Source organism: Dipodomys ordii, unplaced genomic scaffold, assembly GCF_000151885.1.
Source record: "Dipodomys ordii isolate 6190 unplaced genomic scaffold, Dord_2.0 Scaffold52, whole genome shotgun sequence".
Classification (NCBI taxonomy): Eukaryota; Metazoa; Chordata; class Mammalia; order Rodentia; family Heteromyidae; genus Dipodomys; species Dipodomys ordii.
The window spans coordinates 1,585,145-1,605,075 of NW_012267268.1; the positions used below are offsets into that span (position 1 = coordinate 1,585,145).

General features: G+C 33.5%; 1 protein-coding gene across 3 annotated transcripts in view; it reads left to right on the forward strand.

Annotated features, from left to right (window-relative positions):
* Dpp10 (dipeptidyl-peptidase 10 (non-functional)) overlaps nucleotides 1-19,931 on the forward strand; it is a 1,450,850-nt gene that overhangs the window by 1,373,669 nt on the left and 57,250 nt on the right. For all 3 annotated transcript variants that reach the window (XM_013020704.1, XM_013020703.1, XM_013020705.1), the window contains exons 13-16: nucleotides 2,196-2,303; nucleotides 14,825-14,916; nucleotides 15,286-15,333; nucleotides 19,111-19,232. In XM_013020704.1, the coding sequence (XP_012876158.1) occupies nucleotides 2,196-2,303; nucleotides 14,825-14,916; nucleotides 15,286-15,333; nucleotides 19,111-19,232 (370 nt within the window). The remainder of the gene's footprint in view (nucleotides 1-2,195; nucleotides 2,304-14,824; nucleotides 14,917-15,285; nucleotides 15,334-19,110; nucleotides 19,233-19,931) is intronic.

Here is a 19,931-nt window from a genome sequence, read left to right on the forward strand (position 1 = left end):
GATCATAAAAGTAAGCAGTAAGGTTGACTCTAATATAGAACTTGTTGCTTCTAGTCAAATATCATCCAGTGGTGAAAATTCATAAGTTCAACAACGCAATTTACATTGTAACCCCAATCTTTCCTTTTCTAAATCACTTGTAATGCTGGTGTTAATGTAATGGGAAGAATGCTTCAATATCAGTATACTATAGAATATTTCCATTTTGAGTAAAGGAGAGAGAAGTAAGAGAGGAGCCTGTACATTGGAAGAAATACAGTAGATAGAGTCAAACATATTTAAACAATACGTGTATCTACCACATGTACACTCATATATTAAAAACATATGAAGTTAACATCTACTGTGTTCTAAACTATCAAATTAAACAGACAAAATTGGAAATGGAGTATAATTATTAGTTCCCTGGTTAGGTAAACCAGTTGGTAGATAATAAAATAGAATGAATTGGAAGCCATGGAGAGGTAAATTAAGGATACTATTCAGGCTGTCCAAAAAGAAATTATTTAACTAGAAGAGATTCTTTAAGAATATTTGAGGATGGCCTATGTCTCCTGAAGTTAAGTAGAAATTGTAAAAATTAGTAAGAAAGAAAAACAAAACAAAACAGTAAAACAGAAAGTTTGTTCTTGACAGAAGATGCTTCTTGATCAGAGGCAATGATCAAGATATCCCAGGGGCTGAACAGGATGATTCCCAGGTGAAAACTAGGATGAACTCAAGTATGTGTTTTGTCATTATTTATTATGAATGCATTTGTGCAGATTTTCCAACTTTAAATTACATATTACTTCAGAGGTTTTATTATGCGTATTATCTTACCCTGAGTTCCCACAAGGTAGACAAGGAATATGCTTTTATTTTTAATCTTCAAATAGTTATATGAGAGTTTTCATGCTTTAACATGCTTATGTATAAGTGTATAATATATATACATAATATATATGCGTATGTATATATGTAGGCTATATGTACATGTATATATTTATAAAACATTCCATACATGTATGCATCTTGGCATTCACACAAACATACAAATGCATATGCATCTGCAGAGGAGTGGTGGCAGCCAAATAAAATAGAAAGGAAAAGGGGATAGTTGTGTCAGCTGTTATGTGACTTGTTTTCTCAGGGTTTGCATAAAATAATCAGGAACTTTCTCATTGGTAAGGTGACACTGGTGCAAAGACATGAAGGAAATAAGAGCTAGACAAAGGTAATAAAAAGTAGGAAGACAGAGAATCAGAAACCTATGGGGTCCACAACAGAGAAAGAACAGAAAAGACAAAATCAGAGGAGAAGCCAGGCCATCTAACCAAGCTGGAAGGCCATAAGAGACATTTAATAAAGTCTCTTTTATGTATAAGTGTATAATATATTCATATAAAATATGCATGTGTATATGTATATATGTTTTCATAAAACAATTCCATTTATCTGTCAGAAAATAATTTAATGTTTTCTCATATTAATCCATTATCTCAATATTTTCCCTAATACAAGATAAATCAATCCATTTATATGGCTTTATTCATTTAAGTTTTATAAATAATTTGATTTATTTAATATGCTTCTCTGCATTTTACTTTAAAATTATTAGCCAGGATTCCCATTTGTAGATGGACGTTTCGGTTGTGGAGAGATGAGCAGTGAGAATGGGCAATCTGCTAAAATGATGTTCCTATAAGTTAAGATTTTGAATCTTAATAAACTTCACATACACCAACAGAAATTAATCTTTAATAACCAAAGTTTCTGAGGAAAAAGATTTCAGAAAAGTATATCATTTCATAATATTATAGATTTAAAGTTTTCTTAAAAACTATTTTGATTAAATTGTACAGATGTTCACATTTTGTTATATTTGAAAGACAAATTGCCAAATAAATCCCAGATACAGATATGATACTTTTTGTATGAATCAATTTAAACCATACTTTCAGTGTAATATTCAATAATTTCTGTCCACTGTATACAAAACATTCCCAGTCTTCTCTCCACTCACATACACACAGAGTGAATTTTTATGTCACCTTTAAAATATTTATTTTGAAATATCATACTTTGCTTTTAAGATAATTTGAAAATTTTCAAATCACTTCTAAATCAATGCCTAATATTCCTGACCTAGAAGTGAAGTCAGTACAGATTGCAACATGCCATTTCAAGATTCTTACATGTATGTTGTATTTTAGAATGAGGAGCCCGTGTTTTCTAGAGATGGAAGCAAATTCTTCATGACAGTTCCTGTAAAGCAAGGGGGGCGTGGAGAATTTTACCACATAGCCATGTTCCTCGTCCAGGTAAGTGCCAGCTTCTTTGTGTGTTTTGGTTCCAGTGTCATGAGGTTCCTGAAAGACAATTTTCTTGTAAAGAATTAGTTCATTTTAAGCTAGGCACCATTGGCTCATGCCTGTAATCTAGCTTCTCAGGAGGCTGAGATCTGAGGATCTTGGTTCAAAACCAGCCCGGGAGGGAAAGCCTGAGACTCATCTCCAATTAGCCACCAGTGGTGCTGTGGCTCAAGTGGTAGAGCACTTTCCTTGAGATGAAGAGTGCAAGGCCCAGAGTTCAAACCCCATGACCAACCAAAAAAAAATTCATTTTAATTGTATAAACTAATGTAGTTCATTTTGTCAATGTCATATATGCACATATATGCACATAATTATCTTTAGTTGTATTCATTTTCCATTAGGCTTTCTTCTTCACTCTCCCTTCCCTCCTATTTTCCCCCATTCATCTTTTCTTTTTTTTTATTTATTTTTTATTTTTCATGTTTTTTTTCTATCTAGATTTTGCATATGAGAGAAAATAGGTGATAGTTATTTTTTTCTGACACTGGCTTGTACAGGATGATCAACAGTTGCATTATTTTTTTTCTTGTGAATGTCATAGTTTCACTTTTATATTTGAATAAATTTCACGGTGTGTGTGTTTATAATTATATATACACCATGTTTGTTTCATCCATTTGCCTGCTCATGTGCTCCTAGGTTGATGCCACAACTTGACTCCCAGGCACAGTCCCAAAGGCAAGCTCTGTGGCATAATGAGCACATAATGAATGTGGGGATGCCAATCAGTTGTAGTCCTCACCCCTTTTAGGAAGAGGGTTTCTGTAGTGCAGTGGTATTACACTCACCTGACACATACATTTTGGAAAGAAGATCTCATCCCTAGCTGGAAAATCCAGCTATATCTTCCTACAAAACCGTCTCAACAGTCAATAAAATTTAGTGAACCATATTTATGTGCTAGGAGCTAAGGACCTTGAGATATAAAATTTAATAAATGAAAGGCACACAACTATCAAGGACCTAAGGACAGCCTAGGGAATTTTAATTCATCAAATATACATTATCTACTTTGCAATTGCAAGGAAAAGGTTTTCAGAATAATGTTTTGAGGACTGAAAATGTAGCCTAATGTTGGAACATTCTTCCTAGACCATACAAGTGGGAGTTCAGTTCTCAGTACTGTGACAAAACAAGTTTAAATTACAAAACTAAATGTTTACAGTAATGAATTGTTTAATAAATTAAGCAAGCACATTTACAAGAAAACATAATGATTTTAAAAACAGTAATATGAATGTTTTGTAGGTTATAAATAAAGATTAATGCATATGTTTGTGATGATTAGCTTAATTCTTTGAATTCTCAAAAACTTGTGTCAAAAGTTAAAATTTAAAACCTATGTATAGTACATTATTAAAGTAATTGTCCTGAATTTATCTAAGTTTAATTAAGGCTGTAATAAATATTTTAGAACATCTATCATTTTCACAGCAGAGATATAGTTTAAATTTCATCGTATTTTACAAGGCAAAAAAAGCAGACTGATTAATTTACAGTGATGTGTAATGTGATTCCATTTACATTCTAAAGAAGTGCATGAATTTATAAATGAATGAAAATTTAGTTTTTTTTTAATTTAATTTTATTTTATTTGTGAACATACTGTACAGAGGGGTTACAATTGCATGGGCAGGATAATGCGTACATTTCTTACCAAGCATTGCAGCCCCCTCCTTTGTTTACCCTTCCCATCCCTTCCCAGCCTCCCCCTCCCCCCCATCCCAATCCTTCCCCTTCCCCCCTCCCCCCCACCCCCTTCCCCACCCCCACCGACGTTGTAAAGCTCGTTTTGGACATGACAACTTGTACTTCTCATTGTTGCATCAGATCCCCTTTTTTCTTTAACCACTGGTTTTTCCCCATCTCCTCCACAAGTTATACTGACATCAAATATAGTGAAGCAGGGGTTATACTGTGGGGGAGGGACATACAAAGCAACAAAGAGATAATCTTATAAATGTGTTAGAAACAAATGCATGAAAGAAAAAAACATTAAAATACATATCTAAGTGAAAATTTAGTTTTTAAACAAAATTATCAATTTATTATATCAGACAGGTAGAGTTTTAAGGTAACATTTTCCATTTTTGCTTAGTTTTTAATGCGATCTGGTAGTGTCACTTGTAAATTGTTGTACTTAACCTTTCCCAAGCCAAAGAATACTTCATGGTAATAAATAAGAAAATATTCTGGCCAAAAATTAAACTTTCCAAATTCATAAATATTTATGACCTCTTAATACATTTTTTCATTTCAGAATTTTATGTTCAACCAACTGCACAAAAACATACACGGTAAAGATTCTATAGTCTTTAAGTTGTTTATATAATGGGAGTGTGCAATATATATTTAAGTATACAATTTCCAAAAGAGGCAATCTTCTTAATACATTGGAGGGGAAGAGAACTTGTTACAGTGTTGATGTTTTTGTCAGATTGGGAGATGAGGGGTAATTTTTTTTTGGGGGGTGGTCCGGTCATGGGGCCTGAACTCTGGGCCTGGGTGCTGTCCCTCAACTCTTCAGCTCAAGGCTAGCGCACTACCACTTGAGCCAGTGTCACTTCTGGCTTTTTTCCTTTTGCTTATGTGATGCTGAGGAATCGAACCCAGGGCCTCAGTCATGCCACCTTCCCAGCCCGAGGGGTAATTTGTTTTAGCAATGGAAAGAAGTATCTTCTGTCTGCATAATGAGGGCCTGGCATGCTTTCATTATTTATCTCACTATTTATCTCATTATTTATGAAGTGTTCCAAATAACTTCATATGGGTGATATGTTTCATTTGTTCATTTCTTATTTGAGGATTCTAACAAAGTTTCATTGAAGTTGAAAACATTTATCTCATTCTGGTTTTCCTCATGTTATTTTGTGGTGTGACTTTTTAGGAAATAAACATGGTAGTATGATTATTTGTGGATATATTGACAACTGACTGAAATTAACTCACATCTTTAATAATAAAAGTTCTATGCTCAGGTAAATGCAATTTATACTTGTTTATACAAGCATATGCTTGTATGTATATTGCATACAAAAATCCACTTTTATGACTTATATAAGACTACTTCATTGATGTAAATACACTAGAAGAGATTAAATACTCTGAATAAACTAAATGAGGTCATCTATACAATCATCCAGCCTCCGCATCCAGCCATATCAACTTTTAAGAAACTACTTCATATATTTCCAATTCCTTTTTTATTAAAATTACATGATTTTTCTTTAAAATTGCAGTCATAACATGATTTAGGTTAGCAATACTTCAAAATAATGTAAGAATTTTCTTATACAAGTTAATTGCACTTTCCTCATATCATTTAATTACCTTATTAATATTTTATATTTTAAATTTAATATTTTAATGAGATTTTAATAGCTGGGCCATCTTTTCTCAAGTGGGCCTGGTTACTAGGTTTAAATGATATAATTTAATTCACAATTAAATTATTTTTTTCTGTTTTGCTTGGTTACAGTTATTGCCATAAAATTGCATTTGTAAATGTCAAAATGTATTTAGTTATAGTGTTTTAAGTATTTTGTTTAGGCTTTAGTAAATAATAACAAAAGTGCACAATAACCAGATGTGGTGTTAGACACCGATCATTCCATCACTTTTCTATTCTTCCTACTCTTCCTTACTACAGTATCTCACTTACTAGCAACATGGCCAGAAAATTAAATGGGAGAAAGGCCGACAGTTTGAGATAGCCCTGGGTCAGTTGAACACTTGCTGCTTGGTTGTCAGTGAGAGCATTCTCAGCCACTCAGAACAGAATGAAATTAGTGAATATTTACAAACAGTTTCCTTTCTTACCCAAATAGTGACTAGATTAAAAAAAAACAACAACATTAAATCCAAGTGACCAAATTGCTCTTCAGCTATTTTCATTATGAAGAGTTCAGAAATGTAGCCACAAAGTTATGTTATCTCTTTTGATGTACCAAAGCTGACTCTTGCCAAAGTAATTCTTAAAAATATGAAGAAAAAAGCTCATAGATTTTTTTTTTCTATAGGAACACTTGTAACCTTATGTGCGTTGCAGTGTTGCGTCTTTCATGTTGGTATTTTCTATTTATTTTTTGTTTGTTTGTTTTTTGGTGTTTGTGCTAGAGCTTGACCTCAAGGACTGGGCACTGTCCCTGAGCTTTTCTGTTTAAAGCTAGTGTTTCATCATTTAAGCTACAGCTCCACTTCCAGCCATTTTGGTAGTGAATTGGAGATAAGTGTCTCACGGTGTTTCTTATTCAGGTGACTTGAAACCACATTCTTCAGATCCCTGTCTCCTAAGTAGCTAGGATTATAGTGCCAACAGTTTGAATTTTAAATGCTCACTTTACTCATTATGCTAAGTAACCTTAGGGGAAATTTTAGAAGGTTAATAGTTGACATGTGCATAACCATTGTTGTAAAAAGTTAGATCATTGCCATTGGTTATCACTAAAGATGGCACTTACCTTATCATTTCTTTAGCACCGGTTAGATCTGAAATTTCTGAGTCAAAATAAAATATTTCTGTGCTTTTATATATGTATTCCATTTCACTATATGAAAGCATAATTTAGAGCACTTTCTGTTCACTAATTTTTTCATTGAAATATTTATAATTTTTTGAAAAATCTGTAAAGCTACAATAACTATTCTTTTAGACCATTGATTCCAGGGTCTTTCTCATGGTAGACAAGCACGATATAGTTGAGCCACATCCTTGCTTTTTGGTTACAGTTTGATTTTTTGGTTCCCGCTCCCCCCTCCTAAAGGACCTTACATTTTTCCTCAGACTGATGTGGGCTGCAATATTCTATCTATGCCCCTCATACAAACGTCCACCACAATGCTTGGCTTATTTGTTAGATGTGGTATCAATAACTTTTTCTGGAATAGCTTCACTTCATGATGCTCTATTTTCTGAGTAGCTAGATGGATTACAGGCATGAATTATCACACTTGAGTCAAGTCATCATGAGAAGAGCATATGCTCTTCTCTGTGAAATTGTTCTGAGCAATTCACTGCAATATGATTATAAATACCAGCTTATGAACTTCCTGATACACTGAGGCCAAACATTTTTATATCCATTTTTTAAATTTAGTCCTTCAGAGAATTCCTCTGTCCTCCACAAGTAATAGTTTTCATGTAGACCTCTAAGTTCTGAATTCCCTTCTGGGAAAGAGCAACAGCCTATCTCCTGAATATCTCCTGCAGTTAAAAGAAAGGTTCTTTCAAGGACATGGCAGCTTTTTCTCAAATATTGAGGTGAGCAGACATTTTATTACATTAAGCATTGCAAATTCATGGGATTAAGCAATTGCACTGTCATCGTCCAAAACTGTATTAAATGAAAAATTACACATTTGTGAATCTACTCACTTTCCCTATTCTCCTATACAAAATTTTGCCCAGGAGACCTGATAATTCCGCTTGGAATGATTTTAAGTAGTGTTATTCATTGCAAATAGTGTAGAAAATAGAATGCTCCCAATTCACAATGCTATCACCTAATCAACCCAATAAAACTTTTTTCATTAAATTTCACCGCTGTATCTGATTAGGACATAGTCTGAAAACAATGAACTCATTTTATGCAATGAATAGAGAGTAAATTAAAGCATGCTATTTTTAAACACTACAATATTTCCCTTATTTAGAAGCCATAAAAGTTAGAGCAAATTTAATACCAGATATTTGAATGAAAAGGGTTTAGTCAGGTAAAAAGCCTTAGCAACATTACATTTTACTGATCACAATGGTGAAATATAGAAATAAAGAAATATAATTTGTTCAATTCAGTATCTGGAAGCTACATCAAGTAAATCAGTTGACTATGAATGAGGTAGAGCATCAAATAAAAAGGCACTGCATTTTCAGCCCTTTTTAAAGAATGAATGAAATAACTGCATTCAGTATTGTTTTATAGTAAAGTTAAAGTTGGAATATCAGTTCAGCATCAAATATTTTCCTATATTGTCTCTCATAAGTTCGATATGGCTTACACTCATGTCTAAGTCTATTTTATCATGTTAATATAAAAGAGGTTATAGATTTTTGGGAAGAAATATTACTATGTGGCAAATATTTTTTTCTTTCATTTTGGTTATATTTTCTTTTTTGTTTTGTTTGTTGTTGTTGTTGTTGTTTTGCTGCTGCAAATATTTGGATAATCAATTGAAGTACAGAAATTCCCTTGTGCTAACTATTTAAGTCTTTTCTGACATTTACTTTTTATATACACTATAGTTAAACTGCTATATTCTGACTAGTGTTGAAATTATTCACTTACAATCCAGACAAAATTAATATGTTCATTGTTATGAAACACAGTATGCTGATAAATGTAAATTAAATTAAATTGAATCAAATTTAGGCTATTATATTGGAAGTGGGTTTATACTAATTTTGCTCAGCTTGTATTTACTTTAGTATATATCAATCATAGAATAGAAAAATATCTAAAGGTAATGAAAGCAATGAATTTTGGTGTTGATATTCAAAGTGTATAGTTTTATTTTCTTCTGTACATTGAATTAAAACAAAAGTGTTAGATTTTTGGTCAATAGTATTTTCACACATTCATATGCACATACACACACACACACACACACAGTTTCCTGAATATTTAAATAATCAACTTCAAAATCTGCTATCCTCAAATATCCAAATGTTTACAAATTTGACCAAATGTTCTGTTGATACTTGGGATTTGATCTTATCTTGAAATTGACACCCAAATCAAAACACATTGAACTCTTGAACTGTTAGTGTCTTTGTTTATTCAAAGCATGGCTACTTGAGGAGACTGGTTTTGAAGATCGGGGTTTGGAGCCATCTCTGACAGACAAAATCTGAGAGTCTTATCTCCAATTAATCTGCCCAAAGATAAAAATGGGGATGTGTCTTGAGTCATATAGTACTAGCCATCAATTAATAAGTCAGTCAAGAGCTGGAGGCCTGGAGTTCAGGAGTCAGTATTAGTGTGCATACACTGGTGCACACACACACACACACACACATACACACACACACACACACACACGAACATGATCAACAATGAATACAAAGAATGAAGTAGAGGAGTAAGTTCAATGATTTGAATGCATAGAATACACAGGTCCACAGATGACAGTTTCTGTCATTACTATCTAAGAAAGAAGAGAATTTGATAGGTAAGGATATTGGAAGGAAAGTGAAACATGCAAATAAATAAGTGGGCTAAAAACTTAAAGAGAAACTTCTCTGAAGAGGAAATAAGAATGGCCAATAGACACATGAAGAAATGCTCAACCTCTCTAGCCATAAAAGAAATGCAAATCAAAGCAACATTGAGATTCTGCCTCACCCCAGTTGGAATGGCTATAATCAAGAACTCTAATAACAACAGATACTAGAGGGGATGTGGACAGAAGGTAACCCTACTGCATTGCTGATGGGAGTGTAAACTTGTTCAGCCACTTCGGAAAGTAGTATGGAGGTTCCTCAAAAGACTCCACATAGAGCTCTCCTATGACCCAACAATCCCACTTTTGGGCATTTACCTGAATGATCACAAACAAGACAATACTAAAGCTACCAGCACAACTATGTTGATTGCAGCATTATTTACCATAGCTAAGGTATGAAACCAACCCAGATGCCCCTCAGTAGATGAATGGATCAAGAAAATGTGGTATATATACACAATGGAATTCTATGCCTCCCTCAGGAAAAATGACATTGCCCCCATTTGTTAGGAAATGGAAAGACTTGGAGAAAATTACATTAAGTGAAGTAAGCCAGGCCCAAAGAAACATAGCTTCCATGGTTTCCCTTATTTGCAATAACTAGTATATGTCTGGGACAAGCAAAAAAGCTCAGATAAAATGATGTAAAGCAAAATGAACCCCAAGATAGGGACACAAGTGGTTTTTTCTTCCTTGCTATTGTTTTTAACGTATTTATAAGGTACCATGTGATTTTTTTGTTGCTTTGTGTGTCCCTCCCCCATGGTATAGCTCCTGTTTTCACTGTATTTAATGTGCGTATAATTTGGGGAGGGGAAGGGAAAAAACAAAAGGTTTAAATTGGGATACAGATTGACTCATTGAAACAATGAGATGTACAAGACGCTATCTTGAAAAAGGAACTTTACAATTTAGGCGAGGTGGGGGGGGAGGTAGGAGGTGTAGTTGGGAAGGTGGGAGGGACAGAATGGTAGGGGAAAAACAAAGGAGGAGGCAACAATGCTGGATAAGAAATGTACTCATAGCTGAGCGACAGTGGCTCACGCCTGTAATCCTAGCTACTCAGGAGGCTGAGATCTGAGGATTGTGGTTCAAAGCCAGCCAGGGCAGGAAAGTCCATGAAAGTCTTATCTCCAATAAACCACTAGAAAACCGGATGTGGCACTGTAGCTCAAGTGGTAGAGCGCTCTCCTTGAGCTGAAGAGCTGAGGGACAGCACTCAGGCCCAGAGTTCGAGACCACGACTGACATAAATAAATAAATTAATAAAAAAATTTACTCATTACCTTGCTCGTGTAATTGTAATCCCTCTGTACAGTATTTTCACAATAAAAAACTTATTCAAAAATGTTACAGAACTTTACAGAGAAAGCTACTCATTGATTACCTGAAGACACTTTCCATTCCTAATGGTGCCCCCTTCTGATGCTCCTTAGAGCTTTAGCAAGAGAAAAACTAGTAGACTACTTACTCCTTCTTGAACAAAACAAATGCCCATTCTGAAAAATTCTATATATTTCCAAATAACAAAATATGACCAACCATATATAGGAAAGTTACTATGCTAGGAGCGCTGAAAGTAAGAGTCTTTTTTCAATAGATCATAATACTCCCACACAAACAACTAAGAAGTAGACAAGTGCATGAATCAAGTATTTTTATTTTATTTTTATTTATTTTATTTTTTGTCAGTCATGGGGCTTGAATTCTGGGCCTGGGCACTGTCCCTCAGTTCTTCAGCTCAAGGCGAGCGCTCTACCACTTGAGCCACAGTGCCACTTCTGGTTTTCTAGTGGTTTATTGGAGATAAGAGTCTCATGGACTTTCCTGCAGGGGCTGGCTTTGAACCATGAACCTCAGATCTCAGCCTCCTGAGTAGCTAGGATTACAGGCGTGAGCCACAGTGCCCGGCGAATCAAGTATTATTAAATGAGCACTTGTAGATATAGATTTATACATCAAGTGAGAAATTTAAACACTTTTTGTTGTTGTTGTTGGTTGTAGGGCTTGAACTCTCAACCTGGGCACTGTCCCTGAGCTCTTCAGCTCAAGGCTAGCCTTCTACAACTTGAGCCACAGCACCATTTCTAGTTTCCTGGTGGTTAATTGGGGATAAAAGTCTCACAGACTTTCTTGCCCAGGCTGGCTTTGAACCTTGATCCTCAGATCTCAGTCTCCTGAATAGGTATAAGTCACAGGTGCCCCACAAATTTAAACACTTTTAGGAATAGCTTCCTCATAAAATAAAAAGAAGTTACAAATTAAAAAGTGACAGATTTCAATAAAAATTGAAAATAACACAAAATTATAACAAATTAATTGAAAGTAGACAAAGGAAAATGGAGATTCCTGAAGATATGATAATAAGTAACAAGGAGAGAGATTAAAGTAGAATAGAATTAGAAGGAAATAAAGGAATACAAAGGCAATTTACATATGTGGAAATGTAACCAGGTAAATGATGGGATGGCAGGGCTTGGAAGACAGAGTGGAGGAAGGAGTGACATTGATCAAGATACTTTGTATTGGGCTGGGAAGGTGGCTCAGTGGTAGAGTGCTTGCCTTGCATGCATGAGGCCCTGGGTTTGATTGCTCAGCACCACATAAGCAAAAAGAAAAAGCCGGAAGTGGCTCTGTGGCTCAAGTTGTAGAGCGCTAGCCTTGAGCTGAAGAGTTGCGGGACAGGGCCCAGGCCCAGAGTTCAGGACCCATTACTGACAAAAAAAAAAAAAAAAAGAAAGCTACTTTGTACTTATAAATAACTGACATGCTGTATTGATATCCTCTTGTGTATTTACTTAAAGATAATAAAAATATCAAAAAGTTGCATCATATTCAGAAATGGCCATGTTTAATTGAAATCCTTTGTGTAACTCATAAAGATAATTAAAAATTCATTAAAATAAGAAACTATAATTGGTAATGATAAAAGATTAAAAACTGATGACTTAGAAGAATTCTTAAGATTAAAAATGTGAGACAAACAATATTTAAAATTATAATGCATGAACAATAAATAACAAAAAAGATTTAAAATCTAATATAGGCCTTTGGAGAGATAAGAGCACTGTTATTAATGTAAAAATAAACTGGACACCTGTAGCTCAGGGGCTCAGATCTGAGAATCCCAGTTTGAAGTCACCATGGGCAGGAAAGTTGGGTGAGACTCTTGTCTTCAATAAATTACTCAGAAAAAAGCCAGAAGTGGTGCTGTGGCTAAAGTGGTAGAATGCTAACATTGAGCACAAAGAGGCTCAGGGAAAGCCCGTAAGCTCTGAGTTCAACCCAGGACCAGAAGAAACAAATATATAATATTTACTTTTTTCTATATATATTATATATGTGAACATATATGTATGTCTGCATTCATATATGTATAAATGTATACATGTGTGTACAGATGTACATATATGTATATGCATGTTTATGTATCTGTATATCCATATACATGTATATATAGTAAAGCTAAGGCAGAAATATAGCACTAGGATTATACGTATTAGAAAACTTAAAATCTAGGTTTAGAAGGAAAGCACACTTAATAGGAGAAAATCTACTACACATCTTATTCAAAATAGATACATAAAACCATAAAAGAACTTTTGATAGAGTCACATCAAAACCAGAAAAACTGTTTTAGTAGCTTTTTTATTACAAATAATCCAATATAAATGTTAAACAAAATAATTAAGATAGGAAAATACCCTAATATCATAATATTCAGAACCAAAACATGAGCACATATTAAAAGAAAAATACTTATATTACTAAGAACCATAAAACACAAAAAAGACAAGATAGTAACAGATAACACTGAAACACATAGAAACTATGTATTCTCCATTAAAGTGAGCCAAATGAACCCTAAAATTTAGTAAAGCTTGAGATACACAATAATTTTACAACAGATTTCAATGACACTAAATATTCAGTAGCAATGTACTCATTACCTTGCTCATGTAACTGTAACCCCTCTGTACAGTATTTCCATAATAAAAATCTTATTAAAAAACAATTCTAGGATCATAAATGCAATAACCTAAAAATTAAGAATAAATAGTTAATAGGTTTTCTTAAAAGAAAGCTTCAAAGCTATTTGTACTGCACAATTTTGGGGAAACTTCAAACCCAAAATTCCAAAGTTTATAAAATATTAATAAAGAAATGAATGGTGGTAACACCTTATCTGAGAATCTGTGATGAGACTATAATACAGTGCCATAGTAGTTACAAAATGAAAATAGAACAGCAAAATTAAATTATAAAATTGAATACCTAAAAAACTATTAATAAAAACCAATGTAGACAGAAAGATGTATATACAGATGCTTGGAGCAGAAATCAAATTGATTATGAACTGAAAACTATGCTATGGTAGTTAATAGAAAAAAATATAGTTCTTTGAACAAAAAATGAGTAAAAAGCAAAACATCACTGTAATGGAAACTTAGTGAGAAAACAAACAAAATAAATTATTAGTGAAATAAACAATGAATCACAGTGTATCAGATATGTAAAAATGCTATGTTTACAAAAATGTATATAAATTATAAGTGTTTGAGATAAACTAGATTACCCTATTCCAATATTATGCAATGTATATGTATTTTAAAACATCATATGACATCCTATGTACTAGTAAAATTGAAAAAATAGAGTTGAAGTCCAGATAAAGACATTGAAAATATGTTATTAATTTTAGAAAAGAGCATACATTTGGAAACAACTCATGTCCATTTTCCGGCATTTTTCAATCACATACCGTAACAGTAATGAATATGAACTGTGGCCATAAACACCAAGATTCAGCAAGACAGATTCATCTCTAAAATAATTATTGCAGAAAAGCATCAAATCTTAAAGCATACATGGAAACATTTAAGAAGATAATTGCATTCCTTATTTGTTTGCAGCAATCTGTGTTCTGAGATGTTCTTCATAAGGTTGTACAAACATCATGTATGTGGGAGCCATGTAAATCTCTTGTTAGTACTAAATACTCCCAGAATAATGAATAATGTGCTCAACTTGGAGATTTCTGAATGGTTTTTCTATCACATCACACTGTAGTAAAGGCACTGCTCCATCTCAAGTAATGTGTACATTCTTGAGATTTAGGACAGGAAATGGAATGTGAGCTGAGAATTAAAGAATTGACTATGGCACAGGCTCTCCATATTTTTTGTGTTTACCAGGGAGATGCTGTTTAAATTAAAAGAAAATCAATATTTTCTATTTCTTTCCAGAGTAAAAGTGAGCAAATCACTGTGCGGCATTTAACATCCGGAAACTGGGAAGTGATAAAGATCTTGGCGTATGATGAAACTACTCAAAAACTGTGAGTGTTTTGGTTCTAGTCAGACTGGTAGTCGCTGCTGAAAAATGTAATCCTTTCTGCTAGTTCACTCACTCTGCCTCTAGTATAAACAAGGCAGCCATGTAAACCATAGCCTTTTATTTAAAAACCTTGTCTATTCTTCACTCAGGTACATTTCACACTGGCATATACACGTTCAGAAATTGAAAGAAAAATTTTGATTAGTTTAAAAAGAAAAAAAAGACAATTTCCAGCTGGATCAATTCTTGTGATTTGAATAAGCGAATAAGCCTTGTCAGTTTTCTGATGGTTAAGAAAATACTAGTCAAATCTTACTGTGACAAGAATAGATCTTTTTCTAATGCCTGGGTTGTTTTCTTCCCTGGACAGCTACTTTCTGAGCACCGAATTTTCTCCCAGAGGAAGGCAGCTGTACAGGTAGGTGGATTGTAACTACAACTGGACATAGAATGGCTTCTCAGTCCTGATCCACACAAAACAATGAAAACATGGAAAAGTCTGATGTCACTTTCAATATGAAGTCAGCCAAACAGTATTGTTTTAGTCAAGAATGGCCCTTAGCTGAGATAAAGTAATGTGACTGGTCTGGTGGTCACTGTTGTAATCCCAGCGACTCCTGAAGCACTGGTAGGCAGATAGTGTTCTGAACTAACCCAAGGAAAAGTGGGAGACCCTTTCTGAAAAACGAACTACAAGGAAAGCAAATTGGGGTTGTAGCTCAAGTGGTAGATTCTTTGTCTAACATGTTCAAAAACTGTTTAAAACCCAATATCACAAAATGAATACAATAATATAAAATAAAATAATGTGTTAATATTTCCATCTGCCCAGCTTTCCCAAATGCAAAGCTATATTCATTTGAAGGGATTAAGAGCATAGCTATTTAGCATTAAATTTGCTTACCAAGAAAGCTTTCACAAGACCTCACAATAATGACTTCTTTTTCTTGGCTAGAAACAACCTATTAAGTCCAGCTTTGTATGCATAAACTTTCTAGTTTCCTTTTCACATGTCCATTTTTTTTCCTTAATGACGCATGTCATATTTTATTTTATTTTTTATTTATTTTTTATTGTGAAAATACTGTACAGAGGGGTTACAATTAAATGGGCAAAATAATGAGTACATTTCTTATCAAGCATTGTAGCCTCCTCCTTTGTTTCCCCTTCCCAATCGTTCCCAGCCTCCCCTTAACCCCCCACCCAACCTCCCCACTCCCCACCAAAGTTGTAAAGTTCGTTTTCGAGATGACAAGTTGTACTTCTCATTGTTGCAACGGGTCCACCTGTATCCTTATTTAAACGACTTGTTTTTCCCCTTCCCTCCACAAATTATACCCACATCAAATACAGTGAAAGCAGGGGTTATACTGTGGGGGAGGGACATACAAAGCAACAAAGAAATAATCTTATAAATGAGTTAGAAACAAATGCATGAAAGAAAAAAAATTGAATACATATCTTAGGGTTCATTTTCCTAACATCTCCTTATCTGACCTTTTCTGCTTGACTCATACATATACTAGATATTGCAAATAAGGGAAACCATGGGACCTATGTTTCTTTGGGCTTGGCTTACTTCACTTAATATAATTTTTTCCAAGTCTTTTCACAGGTCCATTTTTAAAGTGTTAAAAGTGCTATGTCACATTCTCAGTGGAAATTATTCATGTTTGAAGACCATCACCATTACCTTTGAGAATAAAAGTGCATATTTAAAGTATCTTATCTCTGTCTAATTTACCCACACACTCATTCATGCATCGATTTCTTTAATCAGAAGCAAACTTTCTTTATCATCTTTCCCATATGTCATTTTCTTATATCACATTCTTAGTCTTTTCTCTCAGTCTTGTTGGAACCCATGTTCTCAAATTTAATGACCAGAGGAAAACAGGCTGGCTGTTGAGAGATAGCAATTTAAATTTGAGCTCAGAGGTGTTCATCAAAGAAATGGTCACTTTAGCTTTATGATGACCTGACATTTATCTTTTTGGAAGTTTATCTTTTGTGATTCATGCTGGTAGACATCAATAATATATAGAAATGGACAAACAATTGATCAATATTTTATTTCTTGCAACTTATAAAACTCTTACACATAAAAAAATAGAAGATATGACTTTTTGTCAGAAAACGAGACTTGTTCAAAATCAGCAAAAGGAAGTGTTGTAATATTTTCCCCTTATTACTTTGGAATTTTATTTGAATCACAATAACCCCGAAGCTTTGTGAGTTAGCCTTTTGTGACCCCTGACTAAGGCAGAGTAGTCAAAACATCTATGACTTGTACAAGTATAGAAGACTGTGTTATAAAGAAAAATGTAGCACCCATAAATTTCCCCTTAAATAGCTCATCAAATGTCACTTTGCTTGACTGGAAGATAATGTTAGTATTTAACCCAGAAAAGTCAATCAATGTCTTCCTCAGGCTATAAAAATCATCACTAGTTAACTTAATGTATGGCAGAAGACTTCCCTAGAGAATCAAACTGTTACCATATTTAATGTGATTTTTTTTCTGTCTCAAAATGTGCATTTCTCATCTTGGCAATGGTGTAATCTAAATAATGACAAAATACCAAAGTAAATCTCTTGGGAACTGGATTTTTGAAAGCTTTATGGAAGAAGAGAGAAAGGTTTTACATCTTTTTGATTGAATAGCTTTAGATGACCAAGACAATTTCTTAGGCTTACTGTGCAAATGGTGCTATGACATTGTGACTGCAATCAACAAAACTAAGTTGTTCAACTTAAAATAGTCCATTAATGTTAGCTATATTTACTACTACTAACCAAATTAGTGGGCATGTTTATCTGATACATCATAATAAAGATGAAAATGTTAAGTGCTTCCACTAGACATGGAAAAGTGTGGATGATAATCAGTTCAGTTGTGTTCCAGTTGTGAAATGACTTTGTAAGATCTTCACATAATACCTGTTGATTGGTATCTGGTGCTTCTTGGACCCATTTTAACATCACTGTATCTGTCATGACTATGTAGACTGCACATGGTAGTTAACATAAATATTGTTCATACATAAATATATGCCCAAATCAGTTTTTTTAGAGAGATTTCTTTTTTAAAAAATTGTGAAGATACCATACAGAGGAGTTACACTTACATGGGAAAGATAATGAGTCCATTTCTTATCAAGCATTGTTGCCTCCTCCTTTGTGTTTCCCCTTCCAATCCCTTCCCATCTTCCCCACTTCCACTCTCCCCCCAGTCAAAGTTGTAAAGTTCATTTTTCAACATAACGACTTGTACATCTCATTGTTATCAGGTTTTATTCCACTTCAGTCAATTATAAATATCTTGTCTAGTTATTGTTTTAAAAAGAAATATCCTTAAAATGTTTTCTACCATAATATTGCATTCTAATTTATCCATAAAAATAAACACTTCAGTTTAGAAAAATTAATCTTGAGTGAATTTATCGATGTTCTAACCTTAATTATCTTTCCTGTAAGATAAAGATGATGGTTGCTTTTCTTTGCCCGCCTAATATTTTTAAATATATTATTATTAACATTAACTGTATAATCACACAAAATGTATTTTCCTTATGGAAATTTGAAGACAATTATTTTTAAGCAAAATATAGCGCACTAAATTCTAATATTTAGATTGCTGAATTTAGAATATCATGACTTTGATTTCATGTGACTTTTAGAAATACTTATTCTTTTACCTAATAGTTATAGTTACTTAGTACTCATGGGAAATTCCATTGAAAGAAATTGGTTTTCTATTTTTCCACTTGTTTATTAACATCAATTCATTGTTCAGTGGAGTTTCATTTTCATTTGTCCATGTGTTTATCCATTGTAGGCTGATCAGACGCAATTCTCTTTGACGACTGTGCACATAATGTAACTATAAAGAAAACATGGGGAACAGAGACTTATATTGAATCACAAGGAAATCAATTTATTTATAACCACATACTATGCATATTAAATACATTCAAGTATACATAATTTTGATTTTGCAGAGAAGAAAAAAGTGTGTTTTAACATGAATAATGACATGAACTGCTTGTGTAGAGCAAATCATAATTTAGAAGGAGCTCTACTTGAACTCTGTTGTAGCTCTTCTACTTGTGTTGCATGCTATTCAAATGTGGAAGCAGCATGCCTCAAGTGCCTGTAAGAGTTCCGTTTCTATCTGTTCATTTTCTTTCCCTAGTGCCTCTACTGAAGGGTTATTAAATCGCCAATGTATTTCGTGTAACTTTATGAAAGAACAATGTACATATTTTGACGCCAGTTTTAGTCCCATGAATCAACATTTCTTATTATTCTGTGAAGGTAAGATAATGTATAATTAGTGATATCATTTGTTTTATTTATTTTATTGATCAATATCTTACTTTCATCGATAGAGTTTAAAGTTTCTAAATAACAGATGGACTGGGATACAAATTATATCCATATATTTCATCAAGAAATAGAAATTGGGAGTGGGTGAATGCATGCAAATACAATAAGTTTACTTTAATCTCATAAAATTATAAAAGTAAATGCATATATTTCTATTGACAAAGCCATTACACAATAATAATTTAATTTCCTATTTTTTAAAGAAAACAAGCATTTTGTCAGAAAATGGCTGTATGTTAAGCAGTTTAGAATCTGTAGAAATTGAATTTATTCCTGTGGTCTTCTGTTCTGAGCAGTTACATCATCCCCACTCCTACTCCAATGCTGTGTCATACATGGCCATACAGTCCCTCTAGTATGTCATATGAATTTTTCCCCAAAGTATAGAATTGGATTTCTTAGAGATGAGACGGAATTCCTGAGTTTCTTATATCATGATCAACTGAAGGCTACAGCTTCAGTTTAAACCTTAAGTTATTGTTTTTAAGATTTAGTACTGTATATGAAAGCATAATACTATTGTTTTCTTGATATGTAAAGTGATAAAAAGAAAAGTACTAAATCAGGTTAGCAATTAACCATTAGATATTAAATAGGGTTTCTTGATGTAAAGTTTTAGGATAACAT